At 48.7% G+C, this 19306-nt stretch overlaps 8 protein-coding genes and 1 non-coding gene across 9 annotated transcripts; 2 read left to right on the top strand and 7 right to left on the bottom strand.

The window, feature by feature from the left end:
• Positions 1-392: 392 nt before the first annotated feature.
• On the bottom strand, positions 393-1937 carry NOP5 (RNA-processing protein; the record flags this gene model as incomplete). Its single annotated transcript, XM_019131594.1, has 1 exon — positions 393-1937. The coding sequence occupies one exon, from the start codon at positions 1935-1937 to the stop codon at positions 393-395; it is 1545 nt and encodes a 514-aa protein (XP_018986959.1).
• Positions 1938-8680: 6743 nt separating this feature from the next.
• BABINDRAFT_159898 (methylthioribulose 1-phosphate dehydratase) lies at positions 8681-9843 on the top strand. The gene has a single exon (XM_019127946.1). The coding sequence runs from the start codon at positions 8698-8700 to the stop codon at positions 9439-9441; it is 744 nt and encodes a 247-aa protein (XP_018986960.1). The 5' UTR covers positions 8681-8697; the 3' UTR covers positions 9442-9843.
• BABINDRAFT_159899 (U4/U6-U5 snRNP complex subunit) lies at positions 9496-10245 on the bottom strand. The gene is made up of 3 exons (XM_019127947.1): positions 10175-10245; positions 9899-10122; positions 9496-9846 (listed from the first exon to the last, which is right to left on the bottom strand). Exons 1-3 carry the CDS (start codon positions 10200-10202, stop codon positions 9805-9807), a joined length of 294 nt encoding a protein of 97 aa, XP_018986961.1. The 5' UTR covers positions 10203-10245; the 3' UTR covers positions 9496-9804.
• A 230-nt stretch (positions 10246-10475) lies between these two features.
• Positions 10476-12105, top strand: BABINDRAFT_182735 (uncharacterized protein). The gene has a single exon (XM_019131170.1). The coding sequence runs from the start codon at positions 10530-10532 to the stop codon at positions 12087-12089; it is 1560 nt and encodes a 519-aa protein (XP_018986962.1). The 5' UTR covers positions 10476-10529; the 3' UTR covers positions 12090-12105.
• A 15-nt stretch (positions 12106-12120) lies between these two features.
• On the bottom strand, positions 12121-12987 carry BABINDRAFT_6312 (putative ATP-dependent kinase; the record flags this gene model as incomplete). The annotated part of the gene is made up of 1 exon (XM_019132401.1): positions 12121-12987. One exon carries the CDS (start codon positions 12985-12987, stop codon positions 12121-12123), a length of 867 nt encoding a protein of 288 aa, XP_018986963.1.
• Positions 12988-13143: 156 nt separating this feature from the next.
• On the bottom strand, positions 13144-14032 carry BABINDRAFT_159901 (uncharacterized protein). The gene has a single exon (XM_019127948.1). It carries the CDS (start codon positions 14014-14016, stop codon positions 13249-13251), a length of 768 nt encoding a protein of 255 aa, XP_018986964.1. The 5' UTR covers positions 14017-14032; the 3' UTR covers positions 13144-13248.
• Positions 14033-14336: 304 nt separating this feature from the next.
• BABINDRAFT_182737 (uncharacterized protein) lies at positions 14337-17075 on the bottom strand (the record flags this gene model as incomplete). The annotated part of the gene is made up of 3 exons (XM_019131171.1): positions 14337-14849; positions 14934-16969; positions 17022-17075. 3 exons carry the CDS (start codon positions 17073-17075, stop codon positions 14630-14632), a joined length of 2310 nt encoding a protein of 769 aa, XP_018986965.1. The 3' UTR covers positions 14337-14629.
• Positions 17076-17416: 341 nt separating this feature from the next.
• On the bottom strand, positions 17417-18541 carry NUO1 (Nuo1p). The gene has a single exon (XM_019127949.1). It carries the CDS (start codon positions 18353-18355, stop codon positions 17804-17806), a length of 552 nt encoding a protein of 183 aa, XP_018986966.1. The 5' UTR covers positions 18356-18541; the 3' UTR covers positions 17417-17803.
• A 174-nt stretch (positions 18542-18715) lies between these two features.
• BABINDRAFT_t98 lies at positions 18716-18806 on the bottom strand. The gene has a single exon. It is a non-coding gene; the product is annotated as a tRNA-Arg (tRNA).
• Positions 18807-19306: the final 500 nt, after the last annotated feature.

Raw genomic sequence — 19306 nt, forward strand, 5'->3', positions numbered from 1 at the left:
ATTTGATCTTGGTGGGTCTATCGATGTGTTCCATGATATCGATCATGGTTGGGAGGCATACTCGCATACAAGCTGGGTTATCTGCACCAGAGCTCAGGTGGGTTGACTGCTTTGTCTCAAGGGGGAACAACTAGACTCATACAATGTTTTACGGGAGTATTCCATATTTTTCAGGTGTTTGGTATTTATTGATCGAACGCCATATTTGCTTTGGCGGTAACTCCTTCCTTTCATTACAGAGTTTTAGATTTTCAATAATAATAAAAACTTTGACAGAAATTTAAACGTAGCTATAACACAAAAAGATAAAGAGGATGAAGTTAAGAAAAAATGCGAACAGAAATGAGATGTTGCCTGCGTGACCGCTAGACTGAAAATTAGAACCGAACCGTCTATTTCTTAGACTTCTTCTCTTTCTTCTCCTTCTTCTCCTTCTTCTCCTTCTTTTCCTTCTTCTCCTTCTTTTCCTTCTTCTCGGACTTTTCATCGTCAGAGTCGTCTCTCTTTCTCTTCTTGTCCTTCTTCTCCTTCTTCTCCTTCTTCTCCTTCTTCTCCTTCTTCTCCTTCTTCTTCTCCTTCTTTTCAGCTTCCGAGTCGCTTTCGTCGTCAGAGTCTTCGGTGGTGGCGGCGGTTTCTGGAGCATCGGCATCGGCGTTGTAGGCCTTGGCCTCGGTGATCTCAACCTTTGGAGTTTCTCTGGCAATCTTAGAAGTAGTTCTCATGTCACGGCCTTCCAAGGCACTCAATCTGGACTCAACCTTGGCTCTGACGTCCAACCCGATGTTACCAGAGTCGTCACGGTCTTCGGCCAAAGCATCGTAACGTAAGGCAACGGCAGCCTTGGCGGCCAAGACACGGGCAATCTTACCCTTATTTTTACCGGTAGCCTGACCAACGAGGGAGGCGTGGTACAATAAACCGTACTTTGGCGTGTCATGCTTGGTCTTCAAGGCTCTGAAAAGGGCCTTTTCGGCACCCAAGATCTGAATGGTAGAGGCTGGAGCCTTGGCCAAGGAGATCAAGGAACCGGCATGGGCGATCAATCTAGCACCGACCAATTCACCGAGCAAAGCGGTCATGTTTGGAGCGATAGCCTTCATTCTGGAAGACAAGTAGTTGGACAATTGTTCACGGTAGGCGGCAAAGTCGACGATCTGGTCGGCAAGAGCCTGGATGTTTTCCAAATCAATTGGAGTAATCTCGGTACCCATGGAAACTTCAGCGGCGGTCTTGACCTGGGCTTCAACTTCTTCTGGCAAGATTTCGCTCAAGTCGGTCTCGGCACACTGGGTTCTGACACCCATGGTAAGAATGATTCTAGCGTAGGCAACGGAATCGGTCACAATCTTAGCCAATTCCGGGAAATGCCAGCCGTACCATTCCTTGACTCTCATAGCGTAGGTGTTCAATTCCTTGTCTAAGTCGTCCAAAAGGGCAATGGCCTGGACAATCATAGTGTCAACCTTGTCGGCAGAGAACTTGAGCTTGTGACGGCCGATGGAGTGGGCAAGACCAAGGGACATGGTGGAGAGGTCCTTGTCAGACAAACCCGGTAAAAGCTCTGGCAAGTGCTCTCTGATGGCTCTGTTCAAGTCCAAGGTGGCAGCATCGGAGATGACGCTGAAGTTAAGGCCCAACTTGTTAATGGCGTTACCCAACTTGGTTTCGGAGACAATCAAGGTAGCCTTCTTGTCGGACTTGGCTTCTTCCAAGAACTTGGACAACTGGTCGGAGACACGGCCCTCGATAACGGCGTTGGCTTCTTCCAAAGCGTTGGCAGCGGAAGTGAACTTGGAAAAGGCAGAGACCTTGAATTGTTCAGCGACCTTAGCGGCAGTGTTCAAGTCCTTGACCAAGGTAGCGCTCTTGTGGATCTTCTTGTCAGAAGCCTTTAACAAAGCGTAACCGGCAGCGGTTTCAGTTAAAACGTAAGCCATTATATGTGTGTAAAAACTTTGGGGGGGAGGGAAAGAGGTTAATTTGCGGGTTGTGCTTTTAAGGTCGTCGCTTTTGACTGGAAAAAATGCATAGCTCATCACAAGATGAAAAATATTTTTTCGCATAAGAAATTTTTTCAGGCTGCGATGTACCCAGTGATGAGATATGCGCTTGTCAGCCACAAAAGAATTGCTTTTTATACTGTCCACATGGAACCATCATCTGTGGCGCGGCACTAACAGCCGATCAAATCTGAGCAAGCGACAAGGGCAAAACCGTAGGTCCCAGGGTCTTATTTGGTATGGCCCATCTTGCTAAACACATTCTGAGATTGGGAAGTTATGATTTTATTTTTCAATCTGTTTTATACTAGCAGATCCAGGCAATTGGATGGAATATCCAGATCTAGTAAGGTTCATACCTCACTGGAAGCGACACCGTACTTAGATTTGGTGCTAGTTCAGGATAGGGAAAATTGGTCCATATCATAACTACGAATTTACGTACATGTAGCTCGAAGAGAGTGGTGAAGAGGGCCCGAAGATTTTCGCAGCCAGTTAGAAGAAGTCAAACTCGCAGTTTTATAAAGAATATAGTATAAAATATTTTTTTGAACATAGCATATATGCGTCTCATTGCTTTAAAGATATCAAAATAGTATATTAACGTGCTAATGTTTACGATGTATTAACCTCTATATTGCTCAGGTGGTCGTATAGGTTACAAATAAGTGATTGCCAAAGTAAACTCGACGATGCACCTGAATACCGGCAATAATTTTTTTCCATCAGTGTAGAATTTCGAATTTAAACTCCCCGAGACCCTTTCTCCCTTGATTGAAATAAAAACTTAAGTATATATATATCAAACTTATATTCAAAAAATGCATAATATATGTGTAACACAATACCAACTGCAACTACATGGCTAAATTCGATATATACCAGTATTCGTTGAGGAACCTGCCTTTATTATTATTATTTTTTCATCTATTACACTTGATAGTTTAAAGTCTTTTTACCCCCCCTTACGGTGTTGCTACTAAACCATAATCTATAACAATTCACTGGCCCTACGATGACTACCCCGTTCAGAGCGGAATCAACATTTCCCCTTTTGGCCGTGGATAGGTAAACAGACGCGACACGTCGAAAATTTACCTGCGTAAATTTTAAATCTTGTGGCAAAAAGCAAAAGAGCAAGAACTTCAGGTACATCCACGGCATGTCAGCTCCTATATCCAAGTCAGAAGATAAGCGGCGAACCAAGTACAACTTCCCTAAGAATAACCTCGGGTCGAAATCCACCCCCACATCTATCGCTGTTGCTCCCACACCTAGTTTTCCGGAGAAAAAGACTCCACAGCCCATCAAGCGCAACTTCGATGCCACACTCAGCTCGGATGACCATGTAGACTGGCAGCAGAGTCCAGAGGCGAAGCGGACGCTCGCAGGCGACTTAGCCGCAGCTGCTGGGCCGCCGGTGGTTGTTGAATTGACACCATATAAGAGCCGTCACGACCCCTATAGCTCACTCTTGAGCAAGTACTCTACATCATCCGATAACGTGGCATCACAAATGCTGCCCAGAGCCTCATCGGTGCTGCGGGCAACAATGGGCACTTTTGGCCTTGACGAGAAACCGTGGAAGTTACCGCGGCTCCTGAGCGCCCCAGCCATTTCCTCCTTGAGAAACGACAAGGTTGAGAGTGTGAATGATGATCTAGGGGACATCTTGAACCGCCTCAACGATCCAAACATTCTGCGAATCTCCGATCCAAACACCCTGACGAATTCCGTAGGCGAAAACGCCGTGACAACCCCAGATTCCATGCTGATGAAGTTTCTTTTAGATGAACTCCAGGCAAATGTGAGTGTGCAAGATAGCGATGTAAGCGACTTGGAAGGCATGTCACAACTTCTCGCGGTGAAGGCTGAGGAAACGGCGATCCCGATTAAGGCCGAAGAGATAGCGATGCCAGTGCCATTGTCTCTGGAAAGTCCAGTGAAGGTGCCTTTGCCGGTTCAAAGCTTCAAGTCCGAACTGTTCTTAGACGACTTTGACGACTTTGACGACGACTTTGACGACGAGGAGATCTGTCGGGTATTGGACCGCAAAACTGACAACGGAGGGGGGCGAGAGATCCCTGCAGAGACTTTGAGCACCGAAACAGCTGTCGAGGGAAAAAGCCTGGATCTCAAAGCCGAAGGGAGCTTCCAGGTGGAAGAGACAGGAAACGACACGTTTGGTTTTAGCAGCGAAAGTGATGATGACGACTTTAACGATATTTTTGACAAGTATCTGACACAAGCCCCCGTAGCACAAAGAGCTCTGGGTGGATCCTCGACCGGGACTCATATGGCGGCTTCGCTGGGACCCCAGATGACCACCCAGGAACGCACCGACTCCACCAGCGCCGCCATCTTCCAGCGTGATATCAAGCTCGGTGTCACGACCGAACAGCGCAAAGTCGACGATGTCAACCTCGCCCGGGTCTCCTTTCACCGCGAGGGCTTGCACCGCTATCAGATCCTTGGCGTTATGCGAGGAACATATCCCGCTGAAGGTCGCGTCAAAGACCAGGTTGTACTACGGGTGCGCGATGGAGCCGACCAGCTCAGCTCCGTGATCGTACGCGACTTATGGGCAGAGTTGGAGTACGCGATCGGTGATGTCATCCACATCATCGGCCCCAACGCCTTTCTCGCCGATAAGGACGCGTTGTTGGTGTGGAACCCCGACATTCTCATGTCCGCAACGCTCCTCGGGGACGCGATGAAGTGCGAGCGGCGTGCGACACTCGGAAACCGTTTTGCGGCCCCTGGTGACACCAACATCCACCTTATCTTGGGTTCCATCATCCATCTGGTGTTCCAGCAGTGTCTCGCGGCCCTGAACGGCACTCCAGCATTTGTCAAAGGGGTTGTGAACGAAGAAATCGAGGCAAACAAGTTTGGCATCTTCAGCATCGGCGAGACCAGAGCGAGTATCGCCCTGAAGGTGATGGAGCAGGTACCGTACATCCAGCACTGGCTCAAGACGTATGTGGGCGATGCGCCCGCGCGTGTGGAGGCAGGATACAAGCAAACGGCGCTCCTCGCGGCGAACAAGATCTTGGACGTGGAAGAGAACATTGTATCACCGATGTACGGGCTCCGGGGGTTACTCGATGTGACAGTGGAGGTAAATGTCGGTTCTGCTGGGGGAAACGTCTCAAACAATGCTCTCGCGCGCACGCTCATCCTTCCTCTCGAGATCAAGACCGGTGCGCGTGAAGACCTCTCGCATAATGCGCAAGCGTCGCTCTACACTCTCCTTCTCCGTGACCGCTACGACGTGGCCACTACTGACTACCTCCTCGTCTATACCAAGCTAAAAAAAACCACCAAGCACGCGGTTGCGCCCATGGACATTGCGCTCTTGGTCAACATCCGCAATCACGTGTCGCAGTTCTTGAAAGAAGGCACACGCGCGCTCCCTCCACTTGTCAAGCAGTCGCAGTGCTCGCGCTGCTGGGCTGCGCATGTGTGTGTCACCTACAACGTACTTGCGGAGGGCGGCACCGGCGAGGATAGTGGGCTACTTCCGGAGGAGTTCGCACACATGGCGGCGCTGTTGGACAAACCGGTGTACCAGCACTTCTACGAGCACTGGGACACGTTGCTCACCAAGGAGGAGGGGCTCATCAACAGCTTGAAAAAGGACTTGTGGCGCTTATCCGCGCGCGAGCGCGAGACTATCAACGGCAAGGGTGTAGGCAATCTCCGCCTTGCCGGCGGACAACCCCCCGGCAGCCATACCCAACACTTTCTCTACACGTTTGAGCGGCCTACATCTAAGACATCGCCATCGTTACTGTATTCGCAGTTGTCCAAGCACGACCGTGTCATCATCTCGAGTGAGGACGGTCACTTTTCCATCTGCAGTGGCTTCGTCGTCGCGATCAGGCCGTCCTCCATTACCGTTCAGGCGGATAAGCGGATCGAGACGGTGGATGTCCGGCTCCAGGACTTTGACCGCCAAGATAACCAGCGCTTCCACGGTGCGTTGCACCTGATGGAACCGTCACAGTTCGCCGCCGCGGTCGCCGCGCGCACGTACCGCGTGGACAAGGATGAGATGTTTCACGGGCTCGCGACCGCGCGCTACAACTTAATCAACCTTTTTCTTCCTGACATTGGCGACGCAAAGCGCCGTGGCTTGATCGTGGACTTGAAGCGGCCCGAATATGCGGCCACGCCGTTACCGCACGAGTTGCCCGCGCACCACACCTTCAACAGCGACCAAATTCGCGCGTTCGACCGTGTGCTCCGCGCGAAGGACTACAGTTTGATCTTGGGCATGCCCGGCACTGGCAAAACAACCGCAATCGCCCAGATCATCCGCTACTTAGTTGCCAACGACAAAACGATCTTGCTTGCGTCGTACACACACTCCGCAGTGGACAACATCTTGATCAAGTTGAAAGACGACGGGATCCCCATCTTTCGCGCGGGCACTGCGAACCGTGTGCACGCGGAGGTGCGGAAGTTTGTCCCGAACGGCGAGACTAATCCCGTGGTGACGAAGGCGGACTTTGATCGCGTTTACCTCACACCGCGTGTAGTCGCAGCTACGTGTTTGGGCCTCAAGGACCTCATCTTCAACCATCGCAAACACTTCGACTATTGCATTATTGATGAGGCGTCGCAGGTGTCGATGCCAATCTGTCTCGGGCCGTTACGCTTCTGCGACAAGTTTGTGTTGGTTGGCGACCACTACCAGCTCCCGCCGTTGGTGGTGAATCCGGATGCGAAGGGTTTGTCGGTAAGTTTGTTTAAAACGCTTAGTGAGACGTATCCGGAGAGCGTGGTGGACTTGGGGTTTCAGTATCGGATGAGCGCAGATATCATGTTACTTTCGAACACGTTGATCTATGAGGGGCGGTTGGAATGTGGGTCGGAAGAGGTGGCTAACCAGGTGTTGGAAATCCCCTTTCCAGAGAAAATTGAGGGCTTTTTTGTAGGAGCGGATTCCGGGGGAGTGAGTAATCGTTCCGGCGAAGCACCTGCCGATGAAAATTCCAAGAACCGAGGCACTCTGGATAAATATTTGCACCCTGATTCTTTGGATAATGATGTCCAAAGCCCGGTGCTTCAGAGGGCCTCTCTGACCACCAAAGGAAACCCCTCCCTGGCTCTCCCCTTACGCTGGTTCAACGCGATTCTCAAGCCTGAAAACCGTGTCTTGTTCCTCAACCATGATAACCTCCCGGCGTTGGAAAAGACCATGGGTGACAAGGTGGAAAACCCAACAGAAGTGGAGCTCATTCACCAGATCGTTGAGGGCTTGCTTGTATGCGGCGTGCCAGAATCATCCATCGGCGTCATGACGTTGTACCGCGCGCAACTCAAATTGTTGACACGCGGGTTGATCACACATGAACAAATAGATGTCTTGACGGCAGACCAGTTCCAGGGCAGGGACAAGGAGTGCATTATCATCTCTTTGGTGCGCTCCAACGAGCGCAACTCGGTGGGGGACCTATTGAAGGAATGGCGACGGGTGAACGTGGCCATCACCCGTGCCAAGTCCAAGCTTATTATCTTGGGCTCCCATCGCACGTTAAAGAACTTGGACACCATCGACGCGTTCATGAACGTGTTGCAGTCGCGCGGCTGGATGTACGACTTACCCGCACACGCCGACAAGCTCTACGGGTTTAAGACCATGGGGCCAGCGGAGAAGGGGACGGAGGTGATAACGACGAGTACCGAAATTTTGTCAGCAACGTCAAGGGCAGTTTTGAGACGTCCAGTTTTGAAGAACATTGTGGATGAAATATTGGGGTGAACGGGAGAGCGCTGCGAGTGCGAACTTAGCAGAAGAAGCGGGTGTATTAGGCTGTCTTGTGACTATATTTCATACTGGAGTAGCTACAGGCAGTTTGGTTTATGTTTACATAGGGGTTAAGACGGAAGGTTTAGCCTGAGCCGTATCTATTCCCTACGATCCGTTACTATATGCTGTTGACGTATACATATATATATAGTGGTATTATCTTATGAGGACAAAGCTGGTCGAAATATTGCTGTTTCCGTGATATGTTTCCACTCCCGAATTCGAAACCTGCCTCAGCGGCCCACTGTCGAAAAAAGAAATGTAAAGCTTAGTTCCCGCTTATGGCGAGCTTTGTCTTATTGGCCCTTGAACTGTGAGCGTGAACGGGTTTTGTGACATTTAGTATCGAAATCTTTCTGGTCCCAGTTCCCTTTTATACTCTCCTGTGAGGTTTACAACTCAGTTATAGAGGTACAGCTAAATGCCAACACTCTCAGAGCTCAAGATACAAAATAGGTGATACGAGCCAGAATAAAAAAGGCTAGAGTCAGAACTAATTTCGTGCCTAGAAAACTCTCAACCCATGATGAATTTTTTCTAAGGACGGTAAAGACTCTAAGAAAAACCAATTAGCCACACTGAGGTATTACGGTCAACTTATTGGTCTTCTTCCAAGGTCTGGGCCTCATTAGTTTCGCATATTACGCCTAAAACGTTAAAAAGTGAACAACTACTCAAGTATTGGGCTTACTGTAAACTTTTAAATCCGGTACCCCGGATACCATAATGTAGTAGAGACGACTACTTGTTGTTGAACTACTGGCAAATTTTACTTGTGTGGGGTAGCCTGCACGATATTAGCGTGCCAAACACGTGCGTGGGTTAATAAAAATAATTTGCAACTTCATTATTTTGATCTACACCCACCCATAACCCACCATGTCCTGTAAGTGCAGCCAACAGTGCGATATTGACGTTATGTCCGACCCGTTGGTCCTCTCGGCAGACCCTTCCCACCCAGCAAACTTGATTCCCGAGCTTTGCACCGTGTTCTACAACAACGGCTGGGTAACCGGTACCGGTGGAGGTATCTCTATCAGGAACGCCGAGGGCGACAAGGTTTATATTGCGCCGAGCGGGGTGCAAAAGGAAAGAATGGTACCGGAAAACATGTTCGTGATGGACTATGCCAGCGAAGAGTACTTGAGAGTGCCCCAAATTACCAAGAAGCCGTCTGCGTGCACGCCGTTGTTCATGTCTGCCTTCAAGATGAGAGGGGCCGGCGCTTGTATCCATACCCACTCTCAGAGTGCAGTAATGTGCACGCTCCTCTTTGGTGATGAGTTCCGTATTTCAAACATTGAGCAGATTAAGGCCTTGCCAAAGATTACCGAGGCCGGTAACTTGGGATTTTTTGACGAGTTAGTGATCCCGATCATCGAAAACACCGCCCATGAGGAGGACTTGGCGGACAGTTTGCAAGAGGCCATTAGAAACTACCCGGGTGCTACCGCAGTGTTGGTCAGACGCCACGGGATCTACGTGTGGGGCGAGACTGTGTGGAAGGCGAAGGTGTACAACGAAGCGATTGACTATCTTTTGGAGTTGGCGGTTAAGATGAGACAGGCAGGTATTCCGACTACGTGCGGGGTGGGTGAAGAGAAGAAGTACTTGAAATACTAGCAAGCGTAATGGTTAAGGGTATACTCAGTGATACTTATATAGATATAGTTAATGGTATTATTCTATAGAGTGAATGGGCGATGTCTCTATATAGATTGTAAGTTGAATGGCTATATTCATCGGTGAAGTAAATTGTGTGTCTGAGTCAAGGGATGCGTAGAGCTCAGGGTATGGCATATCCATATCTAGGTACATTGAAGGATATTTCACCTTTCATATGGGTAAGTTGGATTCTGATGGATTATACCCATAGCTGTATAATCCAAGATATTTCTTACAGGGGTTTTTGGTGAACAGGTACTTTCATCAAAGCGACAGGTAATATGAACAGTGTTTCATGCTAGTATACAGGTAATGTAGCGGTTATAATGGATTTTTGGTGCTTTTTAGTGCTTCCCCGCGGATCTATACCATGTTAGTAGAGTGTTCTTGAATCTTTTTTTGTAGCCACACTTACTTCATCCCATTTCGTATCGTCTTCGATTTCCACATCCACCTCTCCGATGCACACGACCGTGTCCCCCCGAATCATGTAAAGCCCTAGGTCAATGGACTCCGGGGAGTCGTCAGGATGTATAATTCGCTCAAACGACGATGCCAATATAATGTTTGTGGAATTGTCGTAACCCTTCAAGAGCCCTATAAATAGTCTCCCGTCGGTTGTGATAACCACAACTTTCTCTGCCTCGTGTTAGTATCAGATGTATCGATACAGCGTCTAACGAATACATACGATCAATAAAGGGTTTCAAACTGGACATACGGGATAACTGGGTGCGTGGTTGGCTGATAAAACACGTAAACACCGAGGAGCTTGTGTCTGTAAATAGCCCAATGAAGTGAAGCAGATGAAAATATAGAGCCTGGTTAAGACACTCCCGCATGCACCCACAACATTGCGAATGTGACAGTAAAACGGCGACTGTCAGCAAAACCGCACATTATCGATTTGTGCTTGTCCTTTTGTTTCGCCCTACCTGAATTTGACTTTAAATAGGAATTAAGGTCGGATAGTTGGTAAATATCTCGTGTAGCGCAATTTGATTGAGCATTCCGTACCACACCAAATCCCTTCCCATAATACCTAAATGCCAAACGAGATTTGCACCAATGATCCCACGGCCACCACGGATTTAAACCGCTGGGATATAAACCCAAGCGATACTGAAACGGTTTATAGTGAGAATGAGGAGACAAAAGTTCCATCACCGACACCCGAAAGCTCTCAGGTTTTCTATCCGCCTTCTCAGTTCGAAATTGCAGGCCCTCGGAGAGCCAGACTTAAGGGTCTAAGCAGAGGGCATGAATCTCAGCCCCAATCCAAAACAAAAATAGGCAAAAATGTCACTTATATGGAAGGCTGTAAATCCTCTGGTAAAAACAAGCGCCTCAGACCTTTCACGTTTTCCGACAGAGTGGATCCCAGATCTCCGACAAAAGTAGGACTGGGGCCAAATAAAGAATCCGTTCTAATGGACCCCCAGTCCAAAAAAGTACACTCAATCACTGATCAAGGTATCCTCGAGGATACCGAAACCAATTCCGTAGAGAAGCTGTTGATCCTCTGGGCATCTCGTCTCGAATTAGAGTCACTTACACTACGTGAAAACTCGGCGGATCTTCTGGATGCTGTTCAAAATACCAACCGTATTGTCCAGAAACTTCAGGCCGAGTTTTTGAATGCGGCCTCAAAGGATGGGGAATCTTCCAAAAGGTTAGCCGCAATGATTAAGGAAAATTTCGCCCGTGTATCATCGAAAATAGACACCCTCACAAACGATAGTGGAGGGGGTATAAGTGCCGATTTTATGACTACAATTCTTCAGCTGTTCTCTACTGACCTTAAAACTGAGTTGAGGGAAGTTTCTGGTGGGGATGGTATACTTTCTAGTCTACCCAAGGCCATGGATAACCATTTAAACGCCAAACTTAATACGCTTGATCAGGTGTTAAAAGCGTCGGAGGTAGCATCCCGGGCTATTCAATCTACTTGTTTGGAGGTGGCCAAGAGTGATGCCTATGGAAGAACGCAGTTTTCTGCTCTTGGCAAAACCCTCGATTTGCTCGTGTCGAAGATAAGCTTGTTGGAAAGTAAGGTTGCCAAATCAGACACACAAGCCACGCTTATCTGTGGCAGGTTTAACTCTGTTGACGCCACTCTTTCCAGGTTATCTTCACTCATCGAGAAAAATAGCCTTTCCCGGTCCACTGGATCGTTGAGACCAATATTGAAACCAGTTCCAACGAGCCTAGGCCCACCGAATAACGCTGAGGAGTTATCTGGTCCTAACATCCAGGGAAATAGGTCGGGTACTTTACCGCGTGAATACCATATGTCTACTCCAAGAAATACGCAATCGCAATCGCAATCGCAAATGCCAAAACCTTCCATTCTCCCATGTGTTTCCGTTTCTTATTCGCAACCGAATGGCCTGGCCCGGCCAATTGGAGATTCCACATCTCTCTACAGCTGGCCAAGGGCACTCTCGACGAAAGAATATCCAGATAAAATTGGAAGGAAGAAAGACGTGGTTGATCCCATCGATAATCTGTTGGAATCTACCAACATAAAACCTCGAAGAAGCATAACCAGAGCACCTACACTACATCGAACCAAAAAAAGAAGGCTTCTTTCGGACGATGACTAAGCTTCAGATAAGAATGTATATATTTCGAGGTCTAAACCAAGCTGGATCTCAACACATTCCTGCTTGGGCCAAGTAAGAGATTCAAGTTCCGCTTCGCGGTGGCCACGCAGCCCAACTGATGTAAGCTTTCGTAGTAGAGAATATAACACGGCATGTATCTATTCACAAACTTGTAAACCTCTTCGTCGCTCATTCCCCTGCCTTTTGTGCTTATGAGCTCGTGCTCTTGCTGGATTCGCCATTGATACACTGTTTGCAAATCTGGAGAGTACAAGAGGACGAAACAGTCAAACATTTTCCAGAATTGCTGGTAGGCAACTAGGTTATCATTCACGGTGTCCAAGGTACGAGTGGAGATTTCGGGATGTGAGTGGAAAAACTCTGATCCGCGGTACTTTTCTTGTACCTCTGCCTGTGTGATGTTTTGAAAACCGTTAAACCAGCCCTCGAAGATGACAATATCAACCGGAGAAGATACGACTTGCCATTGATCTTCCGATAACCTGTCTCCCTCGCCACCAAACTTGGACTTATCGTATATTGGGACACGGACGGTGGCCCGGTCAGTACTTGTCCTCAAGTCACTGAAGATCTGGGTGGCCAATTGCAAATCGTGGGTACCAGGCAATCCCCTACCTTGCAACAACGGATTATCGGGGAAGGCGGCATTGACCTTCAACTGGTCGGCGTGTGTGAGATAGAAATCATCCATAGAGATGTTTATGACATTTAAGTCGGGATACCTGGTGGACAATTCGGTGGTCAACTTTGAAGACAAGTACGACTTGCCCGATCCCTGGAGACCAGTTACACCTACAACCAAAGGAGATTTTTCGTCAAAGTCATGGTCGTCAATAATAGGCGTGAGAAAGGACAAGGAGGCGTCAATAGTGGACATAATGAATAATGGTGCTGGTGTTTATTTCAAGTACAGTGTGGGGTAGCTGCTATTTATCTCTGAGTCGATCGCGAACGCACATCCTCGGAATTTTCCAGGTTTCCGAGTCTGCTTGTCACGGCCTGCCCTACGCATTACATACTCCATAATTATATAGATGCCGTATATTCAATAGCGTGTAAGTACGGACGGTGGGACTTTAATGTCTATGCGTGATAGCAAGGGTGGTCTGAGTTATTTAATATCGTAAGCCCGCGTTATCTACAAAGCCTTGGCAGCCTGCAACTTGGCAATAAGCTCGTCGACGTTGGCAACCTTGACACCGGCACTGCGCGCAGCCGGCTCTTCGACCTTCAAGATCTCCAATCGGTTTTGGATCTCAACTTCCAAGTCAGCGGCAGTGAGTTTCTCCAATGGCTTTTTCTTGGCCTTCATCATGTTCGGTAAGGTAGCGTATCTAGGCTCGTTCAACCTCAAATCGGTGGTGATGATGAGCGGAAGCTGGGCACTGATTGTTTCGGCACCACCGTCCACCTCTCTAGTGACGGTGACGACATCACCTTGCACGACAACCTTAGAAGCATTGGTGGCTTGTGGCCAGCCAAGCAAGCCCGCCAACATCTGCCCAGTCTGGTTGGAATCGTCGTCAATGGCCTGTTTCCCCAAAATGATCAAGTTGGACTGCTGTCTCTCAACTATCTTCCTTAACAACTTGGCAACGACCAACGGCTCGACTTCGGCGTCGCCAACGTCGATCAACGTAGAAGAGTCAACACCCTTAGCTAAGGAGGTTCTCAAGACATCTTGAGCCTTAGTAGGGCCGATAGACACAGCGTGAATACTTTCGACGGCACCCTTATTGGCCTCTCTAATTCTCACGGCCTCTTCCACGGCAATATCGCAGAACGGATTGATGCTGAACTTCACGCCCGTCTTTTGGACCCCAGTCTGTGTTTTGTTGATTCTTGGTTTGATAGCATAGTCAATGACTCTCTTCACTGGGACTAAGATTTTTAACTTAGAAGACATAATGTGCACGGTGCCTGTTGGTGTATGAGTGTGGGTGTAAGTGGAGAGATGGTTCACACTTATAATCCTGCTGCTATCGGAGAAGGGTGGTTACGAGCGATGCGGGTGGGCTAGCACTGGTATCGGTTGGTCATTTTAACGACTTAATAAATAGCCGACTGAATAAACCATAAAGACAAATAAGGGCAAATATTACAGTTATGGCACGGGTTCTAAACCGCTAGATTTTTTTTTCTCGTATAGCTCTAGCTGCTCTCACGGCGCAGTGCATGATTCGAAGGAAGTCTCACTACAGGGTGATAGATAATGGGTTGTATTATTACAGTCTCGCTTCCTAGATAACCAGCAAACTACGAGCCGAGAAATACCACACCGGACTCAGATTCAAGCCATGGGCATAAACTTCCACTATGTTCCTCTTCTGACTGGAAATAGAAAGCATCATGGCTTTCACAGCATCGGGTACAGCCACATATACGTATGGCGTTCTCTGGCAAAAAAAAAATAGAAAGCATAGCTTAGACTGAAGGTCTAAGCCACCATTCACAATTTTGAGTCTCCGGCTGTACCACTTGCATTTCATTTCTTGCTAAAGTGCCACTTCTCACCCATCCTAAAAGCTCGAAATGTTGCTTCTCGATCTCGCTTTCATCTTCTCAATACGGGCCTTCAATTGTGACGTGACCTCGGCAGCCCGTCTCCAACTGTCGTCATTCGTATCAACCTCAAGAGGCTGTTTTGGGTAGTCCCTGGAGGCAAATTTGTTCTCCCGCTGCTCGTACGGGTTGTGGCCATCGATGCTGAGTCCACTCACCCGGGAGCTCAAGTCAACACTGAAGCGGCTGAGTCCAGCACTCTGCGTAGGCGGGGATGCGTCCGACATCCTCTGGTCGTAGCTGGCACCGTTTGATCCGAACGCCTCGGATGGGTGTCCTTGCTCTGCTGGATGTCCGGCCTCCGACCTCGTCTTTAGCACAGCATTCTCCTTCTGCAACCGCAACATCGCGCTTCTAATCTCGTCCAACTCGTTGTTTGCTCGGATGAGCTGAGTATCCTTCGACTTGATAGCCAACACGTCGTGAGTGTGCTCCTCCATGAGCTTTTCGTTGCGCAGTTGCAACGAATCAATTTCCTGCATGAGCCGGCTCTTCTCGGTGGCAAACTCCTGTTTCTGCCACTGGGCCAGCTCGCGCTCCTTCAACCAGGCATTCTTCTCGGCGCGCAAATCCTCCAACTCTTCCTTATCCCGCGGATTTGACACTTCAAACCTGGGTGGGGGCAAGGCCGGGGCGGTAGTGAGGATACGGCCGGTGAGGCCGCTGCGGGCCGCGGCTGGCTTCTGGGCTGCAGCTTCGTCACGCTTTAACGGTGAGGTAGCGCCTCGCTTTGTCGGGATGGACCCTGTGACGGATTTTCTAGTCCCTATCGGCTCCTCGGCCTTTCTCACGAGTCTGGTGGCGGCGGTAGTCCTAACAGCTGAAGCTGGTTTCACCAGCTTGGCAGGCCCCGTGGAGAACTTGCACTTGACCTCCACAGCCTCGAACACCTGCTGGATCTTGCTCTTTCGGTTATCATCCACCTTCTCCAAGTACGCATTCAACTCGCGCTCACCGGTGATCTTCATCAAGGTCCCGATGGCGTCGGAGGCAGCGGCCCTGACCGGCTCCTGGGAATCGCTAAGCAATTTGACAATGTCAGTCATGATCAATTCCACTTCCGCACGCTTGGGCGAGACCGTGGTGTTCTTCAAGCATCTGGCTAAGTATTTTGTAGCCTCAATTTTCACTTGTGGTGTCTTGTGCCTGGAGAAGACGATAGTTTCCTCGAGAATGTCCGAGAGCGAGCTGCACTGGAAGAGGGCATCCAACGCCCCCGCTAACGCTTCGGTCACCGACAATTTCTTCTCCTTCGTGCGTTCAAGGGTCGGGGCCAAGAGGATGTTGAGGTACCGCGCAAACTTCGTGCGCAAAGCGCGTGCAAGAAACTCAGTACAGTTCGCCGCGAGCTGGACCACCTGGACGTTCGCGTCCTTCATACACTTGGCCAAGATTCGCGCCAAGTCGGTGTAATCGCCATCGGCCACCTTGGGAGTATTCACTACCACGTGGACCTCCTCCAAAACCTCCTTGCGGTCCTTCCACTTAGTGGAATTGATTCGCTCATGAAGATCCGCGGGCATGGCTGCCAACACGTTCTTCGCCTCAATCATGTCGAATGGGTCGACGTCTTCCTCGGCGTCGTGCATCGACACGTCTCCGTGGGCCTCGCTCAGTCCCTCCAAAGCTTCCTTCTGGGACCTCAAAAGCCGGAGCTGGACGGGCGCCTTGGTCACGGCCTCAAACGCCTTCTTCAAGTCTTTCTGTTGGACCGGTTTCAAATCGGGAAAAACAACCGTCTCAAGGGTCACGCCCATCCACTTGTAGATCTCCACTGTCAAGAGCGTGGCCTCCGCACGAACGGTCTTGTCTGCGTGACTGAACAACTTTGGAATCGCCGGAATCACAGTCTTTGGTGATACCGCCTTCGCCCCGAACTGGACGTAAATCTCAGCTAACGCCTTTGTGGCAGTAGCCACAAGCTTTGGCAAGCGTGCACTTAAAAAGGGGAGGATTTCGTCCACAATAAGCTCAGGTGTATCCAACTCAACAAACATCAACAATGCGTTGATAGTTTTTTGCTTCGTGCCAGCGCGCGACGATGCGAGCCCCTTCTCGATCAACGGTCCCACGGTGCGCCCGCGGATCCGCGTGCACGCGGGTGTCCCGCCGTACTCGAGGAAGGTGCACAACGCCTGGATCCCCGCCTCCTGCGCCACCACGTTGCTGTCAGTGACGATTTTGCCGAATAGGTCACCGTTTTTGAGAAATAGTTGGAAGCAATCGCTCTGCTCATTGGCAGAGGCAGCAAACTGTTTGTCTATCTCCTCGTAGGCGCCGAGACGCACTTTCCACACCTAGAGCGTTAGTTGTTAGCTCGTGAATGACGGCTACTTTTTGAGGACATACCTTGTGGATGATTCGCTCCTCCAAGGGGAGGCCGGAATAATCTTCGTCTGACATGTAAAATGGGTAGTGTGTATTGCTGGTGGGTTGCGAATCTGTAAATGGACTGAGCGTCTATTGTTTTTCTATTTGTTTACGTTTCCGATCTGCGCGGATTTTGGGGCGAAAAAGAAGTTGGCCAGGGTTTTGCGGCGAGTTTGGCTCTGGCCCGAGGAGAGCGGCGCTTAAATATCTAGCTAGTTATGGCTATCGCACAATAGGTATAGGGTATAATCGGAACAAGGATCAAGTTTGACAGGGGTTTTCTGTTCCTGCCACCCGACCGTTTTTGGCAAAGTTTCCAAGTTATCAGACGGTGTACGGTAAGAGGCTTAAAGCTAGGAACTTATTGGATCGAGCTGCCTTATTATAAGTTATATAATATAAAGGGGCGAATATCAGCCCAGGTAAAAAGTGCAGGGGTTGTAGCACTTGTGTTGTGACAGATCGCTTTCAAATCTCAAACCCCTGTAGAAAATAGTAACAGCTCAACCAAAAAAAAAAAGCCGCGTAACTAGGCTGTTGGATATAAAGTTCGGCTCTATCAACCTCCGCCGGTTGACAAAACCGATCCCTTGATTTATTTTCGAAAAGTTGACGTTAATAAATAATATAAAATGCAAATATACACGTAAACCAAGAAGAGCATGGCGTAAGAAAATAAATAGGGTAGGATGTTTGGGGTCCAACTCCTAGGCACCCGCAGAACATAGGTCTTCTTCATCTACATCATAGGGTGGGGGAGCTCAGTACTTCCACAAGTACTCCTTGGTCTTGTCAATGAAATCTTGGGGGTGCTCCTTCCCGGCCGCAATCTTTCTCTTGATCTCGGAGATGGTTGGGAGACTGTCAAAGCCCCAGTCTTCTTCGCCCTTTCTGACGTCATAATACTTGGAGAAGTCGTCGGTATGGTATGGGTGGTTGAACCAGTTGAATGATGGGTACACATCAATCATCTTCCAAGAGTAAGAGGACGCTCTGGTGGCGGTTTTCTGGGAGTGCGGAGCCATGGTTGGTTCGCCGTATGGCAATCTGTATTCGCTTAAAGCCTTTTTGATCTCGTATCTGTCCATCTTAACCTCTCTGGCGTTTTCTCTGACACCGCTTAATCTCATTGCGGTGTGCGCATAGGCGCTGAAGAAACCGGAGATAAACCCAACAAAGAGCGAAGCTCTCAATGGTCTACCGGCAGGCATGGAGAACTTCTTTCTGCCATCGTGCTGGAGAGCCGCAACGTTGTAAAGAACTGGAGCCAAGACGGTCATGGCACCCCACTCCAAGTAGTCAGTAGCTCTCATAAACTTGAGGACACGGCCAATGTGAGGATCTTTGTCAATTAACTACCTTGTTAGTAATTGCATCGTGACTTGCCCATCTCATCCCCCAGCATGAGGATCGATGGCGCACAGTTTAATACTTACTTCATATTCAGTGGTAACCAACTTCTGGTCGGTGTATACGGTGTCAGACATTGGGTGTGTACGATGATACTCTGAAAGTCAACGTTGTGCTCTATGTATACGCTATTATGTACTAACGTTAACAATTCAACCGCATTCGGCAGACGTACTGTATAAACGACCAATCAGCAAATTTGCAAAGTTCCAAAGTTACCCGGAAAAAAAAGTCCTGCACGAAGGAACGGCAAAAAAGAAAAGCTTCCCCACCAGGAGTCGAACCTGGAATCTTCTGGTTCCAGAAGTGGTTACAAATCGTAGCCAGACGCCGTGACCATTGGGCCATGAGGAACGAAGCTTAGCGAATATGGTATTATGCTTCGATGTATTTAATCATGGCATGAATTTACTTTGATGTTTGACCAGACATATACTGAGGAGGTTTATATAATAGCTTTATGCTATTTGACCTGAAAGAGCTTACAGGTATTTTGTTTAAATGTCTCTGAATCTTTCTGGTTTCTTGATTTTCAGTTCTCGGTAACTATTGTATGTTAATCTTTTATTGTACCAATGCCAGAGTGCCGAAATTGATTTATCATTAAATATATCTAACTTTCGAGTGTATTTAACATATCATATATCATGACCCATTCTCATATTTCAAGTCATTCCAACATTTTAGAGCGATCTTTAATATCCTTCAATTAGCATCTATATTTAGTTATATATACCAACACCCCTCTTTTATAGCGCGCCGTTACCATCCTTTCAACACCGTTACTTCAGACTGTACCAACTTTTGCGCGTACGATAAGACAGGGCATCCTGCACTGATGGCTCATCAAAACA

This window comes from Babjeviella inositovora (assembly GCF_001661335.1).
Source record: "Babjeviella inositovora NRRL Y-12698 unplaced genomic scaffold BABINscaffold_2, whole genome shotgun sequence".
NCBI lineage: Eukaryota > Fungi > Ascomycota > Pichiomycetes > Serinales > Babjeviella > Babjeviella inositovora.